The 18021-nt window shown below is 43.6% G+C and overlaps 1 protein-coding gene across 1 annotated transcript; it reads right to left on the reverse strand.

Annotated features, from left to right (window-relative positions):
• Positions 1-296: 296 nt before the first annotated feature.
• On the reverse strand, positions 297-17514 carry CHRNA1 (cholinergic receptor nicotinic alpha 1 subunit). Its single transcript, XM_007183300.2, has 9 exons — positions 17245-17514; positions 11546-11691; positions 11398-11442; positions 10221-10330; positions 7607-7802; positions 6875-7112; positions 4229-4452; positions 2825-3064; positions 297-2518 (listed from the first exon to the last, which is right to left on the reverse strand). Exons 1-9 carry the CDS (start codon positions 17285-17287, stop codon positions 2387-2389), a joined length of 1374 nt encoding a protein of 457 aa, XP_007183362.1. The 5' UTR covers positions 17288-17514; the 3' UTR covers positions 297-2386.
• Between the last annotated feature and the right edge of the window lie 507 nt (positions 17515-18021).

Below are 18021 nucleotides of genomic sequence, written 5' to 3' on the forward strand. Positions count from 1 at the left end.
TCACTTTTAGGGGAGAAATGGGCTGTTTGATGTAAAGGAAACAGCATGAGGGCAGGAGTTAAGAGACCTGGCTTGTCACTAACTACCTCTGTGAGCTGAGGGAGGTCACTTCTCTGAGCCTCAGTTTCCTTGTTCTTAGAATGGACAACATGATTTTTAAGTTCCTCCTCTGAATCAATAGTGAGTCCTGGGAGACTGTGATAAATTAGGCAAGCAGCAGACTTAGGTGCTGAATCTCTCTCCCTCTCTTTTTTGGCTAATTGTAGTAAAATATACAGAATGTGAAACTGGCCATCTTTTTTCATTTTTATTTTATTTTTAATTATGGTAAAATACACATAAAATTTACTATCTTAACCATTTTTAACCATTCAATCAGTAGCATTAAGTACATTCACAGTGTTGTACAACCATCACAACTGTCCATTTCCGGAACTTTTTCATCATCTCAGGCTGAAGCGCTACCCATTAAGCAATAACTCGCCCCTTCCCCAAACCTTGGTAACCTCTATTCTATTTTCTGTCTAATGAATTTGGCTACTCTAGGTACCTTCTCTAAGTGGAGTCATACAACATTTGTCCTTTTGCATCTGGCTTATTTACTTAGCATAATGTTTTCAAGGTTGATCTGTATTGTAGCATTTATTAAAATTTCATTCCTCTTTAGTGTTGAATAATTCATTATAAATGTATGTATATGTATGTGTGTGTGTGTATACACACACACACACACACCACGTTTTGTTTATCTATTGATGGACATTTGGGTGGTTTCCACCATTTAGCTATTGTGAATAATACTGCAGTGAACTTTGGTGTCCAAGTATCTGTTCAGGTCCCTGCTTTCAGTTCTTTTGGGTGTATACCTAGGAGTGGAATTGGTGGATCATATGACAATTCTACGTTTAGCTTTTTTTTTTTTTTAACATCTTTATTGGAGTAGAGTTGCTTTACAATGTTGTGTTAGTTTCTGCTGTATAACAAAGTGAATCAGCTATATGTATATATATATATATATATCTCCATATCCCCTCCCTCTTGTGCCTCCCTCCCATCTACGTTTAGCTTTTTGAGGAATTGCCAAACCTTTTTCCCTTTAGTTTACTCTTAAATGAAGGCACTCAGTCCTGCCACGGGTGTGTGATGGGGAGTCCCATGGAGGTGTAGATTGAACCCACCTGCATTCAGACAGGCTGCCTGGCACTGCCATTCCCCGTTCTCCCTGGTACTGATGTGGATCAGATGTGTTCTGGAGATCTGATGACCATTACTGAGCCCAGGGCTGCACATTTTCTAGTTCTGGGGTGAACTGCCTTGTGGCTTATAGGTTGCTATGGAGAAAGGAAATAATTTTCTCTCCTTGTCCAGAATTGCAGAAATGATGATGATATGTGCACACATTTCTGATTTCATTTATAGAACTAGAACCCCAAACAGGAGTGGGGTAAGGACTGGGGGAAAAGGCAGGTGGTTTAATTGGGAAGGCAGAAAGATGGCTGACACTAGGACTGAACCTCTCAGAAACACTGACCAGAGTCGCAGAATGGCCCAGATGGAGCCAGAGTTGATCCAAAGAGCAAGCGAGCAGATGAATTGGCCCAGCCTGGAGCTGCTTTGAACCCACAAGGTCTAGGTTCAAATGTCAGCTCTACTTGTTATTTTGGGCTGTGAACTTAACCTCCCTCAAGTTCAGTTTTCGCATTTGTAAAACAGGGACAGTCATGAGAGTTCTGAGGATAAATAAAAACATGCCTGTGAGCCCATTCCCACAGTGCCTGGGCCCACACTCAATACAGGTTAGGACCTCTTTTCCCTCAAACCCCGAGCATCAAGCTCAGATGCTGTGTTAGACTGGGAAGACCTTCCCTCATCTCCAAGTTCTAGAAACCTACTTTAAAACGTGAGTTTTTGAGACAGTTTGCGGTGGTGGCCATTGTGGTGGCCATTCTAGAATTTTCCTATTGTCTTTCTACTGCTTTCTTTCTCTCCAAGTCAAATGTTTCATCTTTTTGGGACTGGTAGATGGGCCTTTTTTAGCAGGTACAACACTGACTTTTAAGCAAAGGATAGACTCTTTGGGTATAATTTAAAAATTTAAAAACTAACAGAAAAGCTCAGTTATCCCGGGCAAAATTCTTCTGGACACTGTTGGAAATGAACGCTTCATGCAGCAATCCAGATTCATTTCCTGCAAAAGGTTCGCTCTCCAGGCAGCCACAGCAGGAGTGAAGGGAGAAGCAACGTGAAGACACTTTGAGGCCATAACCTTATGTAAACAGAAACTTTTGTCATGAATGATAACTACAGAAAATTAAATGTTTGATAAGTGAGCGTGTATCCAAGTAGACAGATTTCCCCGGTGCTGAGGTTCAGCTCAGCTTTCTGCTCATCCTTGCTGATTTAATTCAATGAGCCGACCTGCAAACACAGCCAGCGTTCCGATGATGCAGACGAGCATGAAGACTCCGAGGAGAATGTGGTCCATCACCATTGCAACGTACTTCCATTCCTCGGCCGCCTGGGAGAGAGAAATGTGTTAGAATTTCCGTAAGACGATCATGGACTCACGATGTTCATGCTATCCATCATCTAGGCACTCTTCAATCTGTTGATCATCCCTCCACTGGCATTATGATCTTTATTTTTTAAATAGGTTATTCACAATATGATGACTTGCTAAGATGGCCTGGGGGTCACTGGGCACATCTTACGTCAGTAGCTGCCCCTTGAACGCCAACCTTCCCATCAAGCCAAACCCATCCCTCTGTGCTCGAGCATTTGACCATTTAAACAAGAGGTGCAGATCCCAAGCCACAGAGCTTACGTTATTGGACTCCTGGTCTGACTTCATGGTCTCGGCGATGTATTTGATGCCCTCGATGGCACTTTTCACCTCGGGGTGTTTGATCAGGGGAGAGTGGAAACCCATGGGTGGAGGTCCCGGCTTCCCAGAAATGTCAGAAATATCAATGTCTTCTGTAAAAATTTTTTTGTCTTGTTTTTCTCTGGATGGTCTTTTCATCGTGGAGAAGAACATGATATTTGGGATAGTGTCGATAAAAACCTATAATAAAATAAAAAAGAAGTCCACGTATGGGAATTATTGTCAGCAGGGCAAGCATCAAACTCTGATTTTGAATAAGCAATGTGACCTTTGGCGAATCATTCAGCTTCTCTGGGCCTCAGCCTCCTTGTCCCTAAAACAAAAGGACTATACTAGATTTTCTCAAAGCTTCCTCATCTGTATCCTGTGACCTGTCAAATTACTAAGGCTAACAGAGATGATTCTGTAATGCCAGCAGCTTGCCACTGGAGGGAGCCTGTGTGCAGCTACTGGCGCATAAGAAACGAATCAAGCTTAAGCTTCCAGATCCCCTGTAGGCACCCGCTTCTTTCAAGGCCTGTGTCCTCATGATCAAAAGGTTAAAGAAAGGGCCCCTCCCGCTAAAAAATATATATAAGGTTCCGGCCCCACAAAACAGCTAGACTGTTTTCTTCTGTTTCTTGTTCCTGAAGAAATGCAACATAGGTATTGCCAGGAGTCACCTGGCCTTTAGAGAGGCAGGGACTGTCTCTCCTCCCAAAAGAATACATTGCAAGCAGTAGTTTCTCTGTCAATTCATAACAAATCTTTTGCATTGTGCACAAAAGACTGGATGTTAGTGTCTCTGTGAAGATGTATAAAAGAACCAACATATTGGAAATGTTAACACATTTTAAAATTCAGTAATGTAAATATTTGAGACCAAGTTCCTCACTAAAACTTTTTGACAATCTCTCATCAAGCCCGCTCCCTACCCCCACTCCCAATTTCTAGCCCTTATTCTAGTCTCAGCAGATGATTCTACCAGCAAAAATATAAGCAGTCTGTTCACAAACTGGAAGACATAAAAACAGACATCTCAAGATTTCACAGCATTTGAATAAAAGGATAGTGATTTATTCATCTTCTCTAATCAAAGAGATTCTTTAAGGTTGAGTTTGGAATGGGCTTTGTTAATTCTGGTTTTCTTATCTCCCTGGGGCGGTTGCTTGAGTTATTTATACCCAGCAAGAAGCCAAAGAAAGTTCCTTCCCCAAAACCCCTACAGCCCAGAAAGGACTTTCCGTTCCTAAGTGCCCACAAGGGTTACCTAGGAGGCCACTGGCCACACAGAAGAGTAGACCTGCGGATGCCTTGAGGGAGGGGCGGCCCTGTGCAAAGTGTGCCGGGGCCTTGCTCGCTCACCTTCCGCACCCACTCGGGCATGACGTGGGTGCTGGGGGAGCGGTGGTGTGTGTTGATGACGATGACGGTGATGATGATGGATGCGATGACGAACACCATGGTGAACAGCATGTACTTGCCAATCAAGGGCACCGCACTGGAGGTGGAAGGGATCAGCTCCACAATGACCAGAAGGAACACGGTTAAGGACAGCAGGACAGAGATGCTCAGAGTCATCTTCTCTCCTGGAGAAAAGAAGAAACAAACACAACCCACCTGTTATGGGCTAAATTGTTCTTCCACCCTAATTTATGTGTTGAAACACTAAGCCCCAGCCCCTCAGGGACTGTTTTGGAGATAGGGCCTTTAACGATGTAATTCAATTAAAATGAGGTCTTAGGGTGGGCCCTCATCCAATATGACCGCTGTCCTTATCAGAAAAGGAGATTAAGACACAGACACACACAGAGGAAAGGCCATGTGAGGACACAGGGTGAAGACAGCCATCTGCAAGCCAAGGAGAGAGGCCTCAGAGGAAACCAACCCTGCTGACGCCTTGATCTTGGACTTCCAGCCTCCAGCACTGTGGGAAAATAAATTTCTGTTGCTTAAGCCACCAGTCTGTGGTCCTTGGTGAAGGCAGCCCTAGCAAATGAGCACACCACCAAAACCCAAGGGTGAGAGGAATGTGACCGGCATGTTCTCAAGGTCTCGTTGTGGGGAATTTTTTCTGCAGAATTTCCTATGAGACCTTGGCAACTTAACTCTGCTGATGATGGCAAGTGGCAGGTGTTTCCATTAGAGGCTGCCAAGCAGGAAATGCTACTTCACCTCTTGCCCAGCATTCCATTTCTTGGCGGAACTCAGGGAACCCAGAGATGTTCTGGGTTGTAATCGAGACCCCAGATGGCAGTTTTTCCATCTGCAGTAGAATGTCTTAAACCTCACAAAACTGAACTGCAGCCTGGCCTACTTGTTACTCAGCAGTTGGATGGGCAGCCCAGAAGTACATGTATCTTTTTCTCATTGTGGGAGCAAGCTGCAAGACCAAAGCCGAGAAAGGACAAAATCAATGATTTCACACCACTCACTTTCTCATCTTCATCTAAGGGGATGATTTGGGGTTTTTTTCTTGTTTTGACTTTTTTTGTTTTTCATACTAAGGGATGAGGGATTCCCCTTCCCCTGAATATTTTCTCCAGGCCCTCCAATTTCAGGGTGAACAATTCCCGGATGGTGTCTTGGTTGGACAAGTAAACAAGAAAGCCAGGGGCTGGATGGCACTGGAATATTTTTGTGGGGATTGACCAGCTCAGATGCAGTAGAGAGCCTTTGGAAGGGACTTTCCTTGGGCTGGTCTTGGTGTTTGTGTCCTGGGAAACCCCTCGTGTGGCCCTGCTTTCCAGTGTGGAGCTTTTCCCATTCTGGATGCGTCCAGATGCTAGGAATATACACAGGATCCAGAATGGATGCAAACAAGAAATTGTCAGTTTCTGGTGGGTAGGAAAGTCTTCAGAAGTAAAAAAGAAAACAGAATTATAAATATAAAATATTGATCAAGGTACATCAAATTTCTTGATTAATGATAATAATGATAGCTAACAATTATCAAGCAGTCTCACTGTTCTAAATGCCTTTCAAGCATAAATCATTTAATATTTATAGAAACTCTGATTATTTTCCATATTGCCCTGCCTAGAGTTTTCTCTCTTCACTTTAAGAAGCTTCATTTGATTAGAAAGTTGGAAAAAATATTTGTTTGTGATCATTTGTTTAAGGATGAGTACAATCCCTAGAACATATGTTCTGTGGGGAAAATTCTGCCTTACTCTCTACCTTATCCCTGTCTTGTAACAGTTGTTTAAACAGTATATGTTGAGTGAGTGAATGTGTAAGTTTTTTTTCCTTGTTGGAAAGTTGGATTTAGACTTTTGTGGGTTTTTTTTTTTTTTGGCCTTTTGATAAAATTGTTATCTGTTATAAGTTTGAGGACCACCTTACCACCTTGCTTTCTTCCCTGCTTGTCTGCCGTAAATCGTTTAAGAGCAATGACTTGCTTGCAGGCATATGTGTTCCCTTTCCCCCTTTTCTGTAGATTGTTGGTGTCTGGTGAAATTATGTCACAGATGTGATTACTCAGTAAGAGGTAAGTAAGTCGTCCAGGCTGATATGGGAGAAAGAATTGCCACTTGGGAAGTATGGTGTTGTGTGTAAAGATACTGCCATCTGGAGAATAGATACACAAAAGCTATTTTCAAGGGGCAAGCAGTGGGCAAAGGAGGCAAGACCTGATTAGTCACATACAGCAAGTGACTTCATGGGGTACGAGGCATCGGTAGTGTCTGTGATACACGCCTTACCCAGCACATTTTGGGGCACACAGCAGGTATTCAGCAAATAGGTGCTGGTGGTTATTCACTTAACCAGACTGAGCTATGTATGCGCTTCTTCAGAGTCCCCTTCAGCTCTCTGCCTGCTCTGTAGTCTGCCCCAGCTGGGACGTCACCACTGCACATGGCCACTCAGTACATGCGTCCTCCCAGGGATGGTGATTTGGGTCTGTCTGCCTGTATTTGTCTATTAGCCGTGGTTATTTCTGGCTTCCCCCAAAATAGTAGCCCGAGATCCATCAGGGTCAGCAGCCGCCGCCATGGCAACTGCACCCACCTGAGTCTGTGGGCAGGTAGAACACCAGGCCGGTTAAGAAGGAGAAGAGCAGGCAGGGAATGATGACGTTGACGATGAAGTAGAGGGGCAGGCGCTGCATGACAAAGTGGTAGGTGATGTCCAGGTAGGGGGTGGAGGGGCAGCAGGCGTAGAACACCCAGTGCTTCCAGCCCCGGGAATCCTTGATCACCCATTCCCCACTCTCCATGAAGTTGCTTAGGTCTGGCTGGTCGCTTTCCTGAGAAGATGGAATGAAACTTTGAATTCCCAGCCTCCTCACCCCGAGGAGGGGTAGGGTTTCCTAATCAGCTGTGACAAGGCAACCGATCCCAGCACTTTCACATACCCAGGAGGGACCCTGGCTCACCTTCGCTTTGGGGTCTTAGGTTCCTTTCCTGTAAAATAAGGGGGTTTGGACTATTGGGATTCTCCATGTTGGCTATACATTCAAGTCACTTGGGAGCTTTAAAATATATGGGTGCCCTAGCTCCACCCCAGTCTGATTAAATCAGAATTCTTGGGCCTGAGCCTGGGCATAGAGAATTATTTAAGCCCCAGGTCGTTCTCTTATGCAGTGCATCAAGAACCTTCCCAACCAGTTGAGAACCATCAAGCTAGACAATCCCCAAAGTTCGAATGGGTGCTGAGAGCCTATGATAATGGAGGAGCAGAGTTGGAGACTGAATCACGCTTTTCCTGCATCCAACCTCCTCACAGTAGGTCACCACCTACCGGGTTGATGGCCACCACGGATCCGTCATAGGTCCAGGTGCCCAGCTTCATGCTGCAGTTCTGTTCGTCAAAGGGAAAGTGGGTGACGATGATCTCACAGTAGCTTTTAAAGATGGCAGGAGGTGTCCACGTGATGTGGCCAGTGTAGTCCAGGAGCACTTTGGTGAACTTGACAATGGCAAAGTCACCGTCTGCACTACAATTGGGATAAAAGAGGAACAGGGATCCAAGTGACAGATGAGCCTTCAATTCTGCTTGGGGATGTTAACGGGAGACAGTTGTTAATTATTCAGGTGCTAATTATAGAAGCTTTCTTTTGCGCTGCATCACTTTTTATCTGTGGCAATGTTTTTCAAATTTGTCTGATAATAAGGATCACTGGGGTGCTTGTTTAAAATATAGATTCCTGAATCTAAAAAATAATACAAGTGAATCTTTACAGAACAGAAACAGACTCACAGATACAGAACACAAATTTATGGTTATCAAAGGGGAGAGGGAGGGGGAGGGACAAATTAGGAGTATGGGATTAACGGATACAAACTACTATACTTAAAATAGATAAGCCACAGGGATTTAGTGTATAGCACAGGTAATTATATTCAATATCTTTTAAAAACCTATAATGGAATATAATCTGCAAAAAATCTGAATCACTATGCTATATACCTGCAACTAACACAATATTGTAAATCAACTATACTTCAATAAAAAATAAAATAAAACAAAATATAGATTCCTGAGCACCATCTAAGTGCTGAATCAGGATATCTGGGGGCAAACCTGAGAATCTACAGCTTTAAAGGAATAACAGGTGACACGGATTCACTGTATGCCAGATTTTTCTTCCCAGTCCTCAGTAGTATTTGTGATGTTAATCTCCATGTATCCCTTCTCTGATATACTTTGAAAGTTAATTGAGAAAGAAAACAGGAATTTTAAATAAAAACATGCCTAGTGGCTCATTACGGTGACAAGCAGGTTAAAGAAGGGGTCTGTTACCTTTAAAGAACTATTTAGACCCCAGTGGGGTGGGGGTCACAAACTCAGATGCCTCCAGGGCCAGGCAGGCAAGGAAGGAGGGAGGGTTGAGCCTGGCAAGGGGAGAGACCCTCTCTCCTCTGAGGAAGGCACCTCTCGGCTCTGCCATGGTGTCTGCGTGGGGGCGAAGGCTCCATGTTGCCTGATATTGGATTCTTCCTTGGAAGCTGGGAATCAAGACTTTTAATCCAAAATTGCCATATTTTTGAATGTTGGATTTTTCTAGAAAAGTTATAAATTCAGATTTTAATGTATTTCCCAATTTTCCAACGTTGGCAATAATTTCTCGTTAAAAAAGGCAACATGGTAGATACTAAAAAATAACAAACTGTTTCTGCAGGTCTTGTTCAGTGGGTGGTCCGCTCATCCCAAAACAGCCCGCGCCCCAGGGCCTTGGCAGAGAGCAGGACAGTATAATAGGTGCTGAAAAGTGGGTGGGGTCTACCTTGCTGGGCTTTCAGGGACATGTGGTATATATTTTGCCTCACTTCATAAAAAATCAAGAGATTTTCTTCTTGTTAATTTTTCCTTGGGACTGAGAAGAGGCTCTATCCAGAAAACCATGCAGCTTGAGACCCTCCCAACAGAGCAGAGGGAAAGGATGGTCTATGTCTCTCCTTCTAAGCAGGTGAAACAGGATTCTCTCCCCTATGAGGGTCTTTCTGAGTGAGCTTATCAAAAGGACCCGAGGATTTTAATTGCTTCCCTCAGATTCTAAGCAAAAGAGAAACTTAACTCTGAGAGATAGACACTCTGTCCTATGAGCGTACTTGTCCAAAAGTTTATACAAATGATTGTGTACTTTGACTCAAGTTTGAATCCCAGGTCGGATTGGAAAATATGTAATAAAATATCAAAGTTGGGGAGGGTCGTCTTAAAAGGTATCATTTCTGCTCACTAGCCCTGGCCACCTTCCCTGGTGAGTCTGCTAGAACGCACAGCCTGCTCGCTCCAGACACGTGCTGTAGGATGTCAGACCACAGATCCTCTAGGCCAGTGTTGAATGCTCCTGCCTGGGAAGGATGCTCTTTGCAATGAACATTCCCTGACAAATGAAGGGCGTATGATAATGAACGTGTCATTAAATTGGAGTGTCTTGAATCACATTATAATTTCACAACGTGCAGTCTGTCACAGAGCCCAGCGGACGGGCTGCACAGGCATCCCAGGCCATCAGCAGCACGCGGCATCTTGGGATGCTGTGAAGATGTGATGAATAACAACCCCAGGAGGTTCAGACCTATTGGTCGGAAGGACATTTAATTCCAAGGAACTCAATTATATGATGTTTGGGTTCCTTGGATAGTTGCCATATACCCTACAGGAGCTCTCAGGGATTAAATGTCCCCCACCCTGCAGCCCTGATTCAATTTGGCACTGATAATTGTTTCTATTCATAACATGAGACACCATATGGCAACCCTAGCATGTCAACTTGGCTCTTGGTTTTTAAGGGTTATTTAATGTGAACCGTGGTGAGACGCATGCCAAGAGTGGCAGCCCTTCCGTTAGGGCACTTGGGCTCCACCTGCCCCCGTCATGTCCGCCTCCTCATCCTGTCTGTTGTGCTTACTTGTTATAAAGAACTAGGTCTGGGTGCCAGATCTTTTCCGATGGAATGTGAATTTTTTTCACGCCACCATAGTCGTCTGGGTTCCATTTTAAGTTGCAATCCACCCATTGCTAGAAATGAAGACATTAGGTCGATTAAAAAACTAAAAATATTTTTAAAATCTAGGGTTATCAAGAGCTCTGATGAGCACGGTAATTCAGGTATGGACAGAAATTGTGCTCCAGTAAGAAGGGTTTGATTCAGAATTCAGTTTTCCCTTTAGTAACAAGTAAGAGCAAACACAGAGCACTGAGTACATGCAGGCACTGTTATAAGCATTTTACCCATATTCATCATTTAGTCCTCACAATGTTCCCATGAGGCAGGAGTGATTATTGACCCCATTTTACACGTGAGAAAACAAAGGTAGCCCCAAGTAACGCCACCAAGTGGTAGCAGATCTACCAGGTACACTGCCCACCTTAGGAAAGGAGAATGACCCTATTGGGAATGTTTTTCTCAAGCACGCAACATCATTTTTTTTTAAAGTATTATATTTTCTTCTACATTATGAAAGTAACATATACCCAATGTAGCAAATTTGGATAACACAATGTTGAATTGTCTCCCCCAAATTGATATGAAGTTCTAACCCCCAAGACCTCAGAATGTGACCTTATTTGGAGTTAGGGTCTTTACAGAGGTTATTAAGTTAAAGTGAAGTCATTAAGGTGGGCCCTAATCCAATATGACTGGTGTCCTTATAAGATGGGGACATGTGAAGACAGATACATATTCAGGAAGAAAGTCATGTGAACGTGAAGACAACCAATTCTGAGCAAAGGAGAGAGGCCTGGAGCAGGTTCTCCCTCACAAACTTCAGAAGGAACCAATTCTGCCAACACCTTAATTTTGGACTTTTGGCCTCAAAAACTGTGAGACAACAAATTTCTGTTGTTTAAGCTGTCCAGGTTGTGACTTTGTTCCAGGAGGCCTAGCAAACTAATACACACAGAAAAAGCACAAAGTACAATAAAAAAATAAACACCAAAACATGATCCACAGTCCCACTACCCCAAAATATCTACTTTTAACATTTTGGTACATATCCCTGTTACCTAAATTGATTCCCTCTGGGCCCATGTTAAATTTCAGGGTGAATAAAAACAACATGAATGCAATTATCTAGCTGAGTTACCTGTTTCAGACGAACATTGGTTGTCACGATCTGATTTACTTCATCCTGAAAAAAAGATAAGGCCCCATCTTTAGGAGGACAAGAGAGGAGCCGGGGGAGGATGCCCTGGGGCGGGAGGTGTGGAGAGCCTGGAGCTCTCTTGTCTCACCACGTTGATGAGCTGTATCAGCTGCAGGCCCACCGTCACCTCCACGGCCTTGCGGTGGTCTTCCACGGGCCGTACTACGCTGTTGTAGTTTTCAAATAGCTTTGCCACCAGGCGGGTCTCATGTTCGGAGCCCAGGACGAGGCCAGCTGAGACAGCAAACAACACACTCACTGTCAGAGTCTGCTCCCACCCTCCACACACACTAACGTGAGTAACTGAGGTGTGGCCAGCTCATGGAAGGCACGCAGGCCCCCTCGTTGAAGGGCTCCCCGATGCAGCTATTATTGCCTTGAATTCCTTTCCAAGTGCAGCTGCTAGTGTGGTCCCTTCCCAGTGGGGCATGCCAGATTATCATGCACTTGTACTTTGGACAGATGACATTCCTTCACCCAGCATCTGGCTGCATCAGGTTTGCTAGGAACACGCACACACAAGAAGAAAGGTCCACACAAAGTCGGTCTTGGTATTTCAGAATCTGGTCATGATGCAATGAAATCTCAGATTGGCTGGCCTCAGAGCTCATGATGCTATGAACAGCCCAAAACTGATGCTGATTCACACCCACTAGGTTGTTATTCCATAATTAACAAAATTAAAATTGACAAATATGGGTGAGGTTACAGAGAAACTGGAATCCTCATATGTTGCTGGTGAGAGGTAAATGGTGTAGCTGCTGTGGAAAACAGTTTGGTGGTTTCTCACACAAGTTATACACAGAGCTACTATATGACCTAGCAATGCCATTCCTGGGTATATCCACAAACGAACTGGTCATACAAAAATTTGTACGTGGGGGTGGGGGGGGGATAAATTAGGAGGTTGAGATTAACGTATACACACTACTATATATAAAATAGATAACCAACAAGGACCTACGGGCATTACACTCAATATTCTATAAAGGAAAAGAATCTGTAAAGGAATATATATACATATATATATGACTGAATCACTGTGCTGCACACTTGAAACTAACACAGTATTGTAAATCAACTATACTTCAATTTACAAAAGAAAAAATCCAAACAAAAAACCCCCAAAGCAAACAAAAAATTTGTACATGAATATTCATAGCAGCAATATTTACAATAGCAATATGGTAGAAACAACCCACATGTCCATCAACGGATAAATGGATAAACAAATTGTGGTATATCTATGCAGTAGAATATTATTCAGCCATGAAAAGGAATGAAGTTCTGATACATGCTGCAGCATGAATGACTCTTGAAAACATTATGCTAAGTGATAGAAGTCAGACACAAAAGGGCACATATTGTATGATTTCATTTATATGAAATATCCAGAATAGGTCAATCCATAGAACAGAGAGTAGGTTAGTGGTTACTTGGGACTGTGGGGACTGGGGAATGGGAGTGACTGCTAATGGGCCCAGGGTTTCCTTCTGGGGTAATGGAAAAGTTCTGGAATTAGTGGTGATGGTTGCATAACATTGTGAATGTACCTAATGCCACTGGATTGTGTACTTTAAAATGGAAATTTTATGTAATGTGTATTTTACCATGGTAAATCTTACATACTTATATATTTTTCCATAATTTTAAAAATAAAAAAATAATCACTGCTGATGGGCCCATGTCCCAATTAAGTTGCTAAGAGCGAAAACCACATGTTCTGCGGACCTGGGTTTGGGGCTCCTATTTGGAGCATGAATGATTCCAAGGAATCTTTACTACGTTTTCCTTCAGGATGGAGGGCAATATCATCTAGTATTCTCAGAGCCCACAGGCTTTGTGTGTCCAGCGTGATGTGGTCCTCACCAGCAGGCAGGCAGGCAGACATTCTCGCCTGAGATTCTAAGAAGTGGGCTGACTTGTCTGCGGTCATGCGGCTAGGGCAGAGCTGAAGTTAGAGCCGGTCATTCTGTGCCGTGCTCCTGCGCTCACTTTTAATGTTATGAATGTGCTGGAAACTGTACAGCTACATGTGCCATTATTCCTATGAGAAAATGTGTTCCAAATTCCAACAAGTGCCTTATGAAGAATCTCCGTAACTCAAGCCTGCTGTGGTTTAGGGGTTGCCTGTTCAGGGCTGGGAGAGGAAGTAGACACACAATCCATTTGCCCGGATTCATGTAACCAGATCTCCCCTTTCCGCAGGTTATTGCTGAAACTACACTTCTTCCCTGGGCCAAGACAACTTTAAAAATGAAACGAGTGAGATGCTTTCCCTTTTTTCCCAGTTGTGTTAACCGATCACCGCTAAGGCAGGTGATTGGTTTTTTTTTTTTTTTTCTCCTTGGATCCTAAGTTTGGAAGCGTTTGTCAACAAAATAATTATTAAGTAAAAAGTAATTCCGTTTTCTATCTTTATTGATCAACAAAAATAATAACACACCCAACTTGTCTTGTGCCAGCCCCTCTTCTATGTGCTTTATATGTACTAAGTCTTTCAATCCTCATAACTGGGTGTGGTAGGTACTATCATGGTCCTCGCTTTACAGATGAGGAAACTGAGGCCCAGATTTCATAAATGGTGGAGCCAGGATTGACACCCAGAGCCCATGCTCTCAACCATTATTTCTCATCCAGAACTTTATATCAGTTTGAAATAACCAATGCTATGGAATGAATTGAAACATTTTCATGCTCCCAAAAGTATGTGTTTTAATTAGCCTGTAGAGCTTTATTAAAGGTCCTGTATTTGTATTACCTTACTGAATCCTTATAAAAATCCTATGAGGTCAGTCTTTACTCCTACTTCACAGATGAGAAAACTGAGGTCTGGAGAGCTGAGCCATGTATTCATGGCTCCCAGCTAGTTAGAGGTGGGATTATAAGTGGAGGCCGTCTGACGAGAGGGCCTGTGCTCTTCACCACCTCCCTAAAGGCAAATGTATCACGTCCATTCGGATTTTTGAAGGTTTCAGTATAGCTCAGATATCTTCATTATGACCTTCCTGGACTCTATGTATTGAATGCCTTACCTAGCCTACCTCTTCATTTCTAGTTTCCCAAATTTTCTGGACCTAAAAGGGTCTGTGCAGAGCTTTCAAGTGGTATCTCCCCCAAACTACCTGCATGTGAGGACCCTTAGAGCAGCATGTTGTCCAAAGACCCAGGTTTTGCAGGTGCCCCACTGAGCCCCTGGGATGCAGCTGTCCTCTGTCCTCCATGCCTTGTCTGTCCCGGGGCCCACCCAGCCCACGGTGGGAGCAGTGGGGGACTGGCGTGGATCACTGAGTGCCTTGGCCACTGGGTTTGAGGTTATTGCTTTGGTGTTACCTTGGGCTGCTTATTTTTAAGTGACCGTTTATTCCAGTTTGACAGGAAGAACATACTAGAAAGCAACAGAGAGAGCAGATGCTCAGCATTCTGTGGCAGGAAAACTATGCAGGCCAACCCTAAGTTCTGCTAGGGAGTAGGGAGCATTGGGGAGCCAGGCACGGTCAGGGTTCCAGGGACACTCACTTCCTCCTCTGCACCCTCGTTAAGGCCAAGGGGCCTTGTGCCTTTCGTAATGAACTTCTAAGGAATTTCCAAGGAGGTCTCCATTTCTTAGACTATATTCATTGGTATTCTTTTCTTTTTTCCTCCCCAAAGCAAGGTAGAATGATAGAAAACTTATAGGACCTGAACTCAGAATTCTAGGATTCTGTTCCCAACTCCAGTATGGTCTGGAGAATTGGAACACCTCTTCACAGATTCAATAAATCACAGTAAACACTTTCTTTAAAAGGCAGGATGTAAATGAACAGACACACAGACAAACACATACGTAATGTCAGAGTCTCCCTTTTCAGCAAAATCATGCTGGTCATCCCCATTCAGATGGTGGTAACATTAATTCATTCACATATTCGTTGAACATTTGCTGTGTGCAAAGCATTGTTTGAGGAGCTTTGAGGTTTTCCAGCATGAATCTGATACAGATCCTGTCTTCCTACCTTCATGGACATTGATATTTTCCATTTACATAAATAACTGTAAACAAGCTGGAAAGTAATATGCCATAAGAAATGTGGTAATGAAGTGCTTGGGATTCCTGAGCTGGGGGAGAGGAAAAGTTGTAATGAAAGTGCTATAAAAATAGAATAGAGATCATTATGTGTTATACTAACACAGGGAAAAGTGTCCCTCACTTTTGCCCCCAAAGGACTGAATCTAAGTAGGGGAACCCAGCCACAATTTTAAAGTGTTCTTTTGTACCATACTAGTCCAATCTGTATTTTTATGTGAGGAACAGCTTGGTGGGTTGGACAAAAGGAATTCTGTTAATAGTCACCTTGGGTAATTCTTATCTCAACCTGGTGCTGTGTTTCTTGCTACCTTTTCAATTTCAGGCTGTGTTCTCTGACCATGCACATAAAAAATGGAGTCTGATCACGTTCCAAAGTTTGTACATGAAGTGACTTTGGGAAGGTCAGTTCATGTCTTTTAGCCTCAGTTTCCCTATAATATAAATTTGAAGATGTTGGATTGCCTCATCTTGCTCTAAATTTCTGTTAACTATCCATGTGAATTGACACCAGCAAACTCTAGGTTTGATCTAAATACATATCACATACTTCAAAAAATAGCTAAACTTGCATTTTTGGAGATCTTTGGTGTCCTAAAAGATCTCTTAAGGATTTTTATATATAAACATATCATTTAAGAATTTCCATTGAGTGTAGTGTTTGCAACACACACACACACACACACACACACACACACACACACACACACACCACCACCACCACCACCACCACCACCACCACCACCACCACCATCACCACCAAGCCAGCTTTGGTTGGATCAAGTCCAAATCCCAGAGGATATAGTTTATCAGAGTTTAGGCTATTTCCTTCAATTCTGCTATTGAAAAACATTAATAATAAGGCTCTTCACCTCTTTTGCCCAGAAGACCTGTGTTTGTCAGAGCAATATTAGAGAAGAGAAAACACAGAATGTCAGCCGCCTTGTTTCTCAGTTGAGATGATATCACCAGTAAACTTTTATATGAAGCAATCAGCAAACATCTATTTCCCTCGACCGGAAGTTTGGGATTCACGATAGCTTTTCAGCTGCTGTGTTGTGACACATTCCAGAGTTGAATGCAGGTCAAGGGCTGTGCAAGGTTTTATGGTTTCAATTCAAACCCAAACCTACATATAGTAGTGTCCTTTAAAAAAAAAAAAAGTAGGCCGTAATGCATTCATATGAATTTTTTTTTTTAGCCTCAGGAGTTTAAAAAATTATAAAATATTTCATCTCTCATGGAGAGAGTTTAGTTACAGTTATGAAAAGGTTTCTCCCTCCAGCACATGGAGCTGTCAATCTATCCTGTTCATTTTCAGAATTCTCCTAGAGCCATAAAGAGATTTGTTAACCATATTGCTTGTGATTATAAGTCACCCTTCTAAGTTCCTATAGTTGTTCAACTATGATAGCAGCTCCAGGATGGTAGAAGAGGTGAATCAGATCATACGGATTACTAAGATGCAGGCACTGAAGGAAAGAGAGATTGCATGTCTACTTTGTAGCTTTTGACCAGGCAGCTCCTATTTTAATTGGATAACCCAACTACAAATCTTTATCCACAAACCCAATCAAGCCAACATCGGTGAGAAACTGACAGAGCAGCCTGGGGCTGGTGAAGCCCTGCCGTTCTGTGTTCCCATCAAAGAAGCAAGACTCTGGTTCGGGGGCTTCTAGTGCTTCAGCCTCGAAGGAGAGCCCCGCAGCCCTGGCACTTACCTGAGCAGAGGCCGAGGAGCAGGATGAGTGGCCGGGGCTCCATGGGCTGGTGGTGGAGTGGTCGCCTGTGCCGCTCTCTGGCTGGACACTCAGCTGCTGGAGGGTTTGGCAAGTTGAGTGGGCTGAGCCAAGCTATCGTTTACACCACCTGTTTGTGGCAGTGACAGCTGGGCTGCCCGGAGCCCTGGAGCCCCGGGGCTGAGGTCCTTACGTTATTGCAGGGTGTACACTTTACACAACTGCTGGACCTTTGACAAGTTGAGGGTGAACTGCACTGTGCTTTCAATGCACCATGAGTCAGGTCTTCGTAAAAAAAAAAAACCAACACGTTAGAGCAGGGAATGGATTATTTTGCTCGGTGAGCAACTCCCTCCCTTTTGTATAAACCAGAGCCTCATCTGTGTGGATTGATTTGATCAGGGTCACTGGGTCTGAGTAGATAGTCAGCTGTGTGTGTAAGACGCTGATCATCCTAAATCACAAAAGTCCACGTTCTACAAAGAGGAAAATTTATTTGCTCTGGTTCCCTCTAGGCTGAGAATGCCTGGGGCTTTTGTGAGGGAGTGCATTTGAGAAGAGTGGAGTTGGTACTGCTGGAGAGAATTCCATGTTTGATTGGGTTTGGTTTTAAACAATGGTGGCTTCTTCCATAAAACTGGTTTTACAATGGTCCCCGGAGTGGCTGTCCCCAGCCCTGTCTCTGTATCAGGCAATACCTATCCTGCAGTGCGCCATTAGCGACGGCAAACAGCCCACCTCCCATGTCCTGTTATTCAA

Source organism: Balaenoptera acutorostrata, chromosome 8 (assembly GCF_949987535.1).
Source record: "Balaenoptera acutorostrata chromosome 8, mBalAcu1.1, whole genome shotgun sequence".
Classification (NCBI taxonomy): Eukaryota; Metazoa; Chordata; class Mammalia; order Artiodactyla; family Balaenopteridae; genus Balaenoptera; species Balaenoptera acutorostrata.

Coding starts and splice junctions, on each gene's coding strand:
- CHRNA1 (XM_007183300.2), bottom strand. CDS start 17,287: ATGGAGCCCCGGCCACTCATCCTGCTCCTCGGCCTCTGCTCAG. Junction 11,692..17,244: donor GCTCCTCGGCCTCTGCTCAG/GTAAGTGCCAGG, acceptor TTGCTGTCTCAG/CTGGCCTCGTCCTGGGCTCC. Junction 4,453..6,874: donor CTACCTGCCCACAGACTCAG/GTGGGTGCAGTT, acceptor TCTTTTCTCCAG/GAGAGAAGATGACTCTGAGC.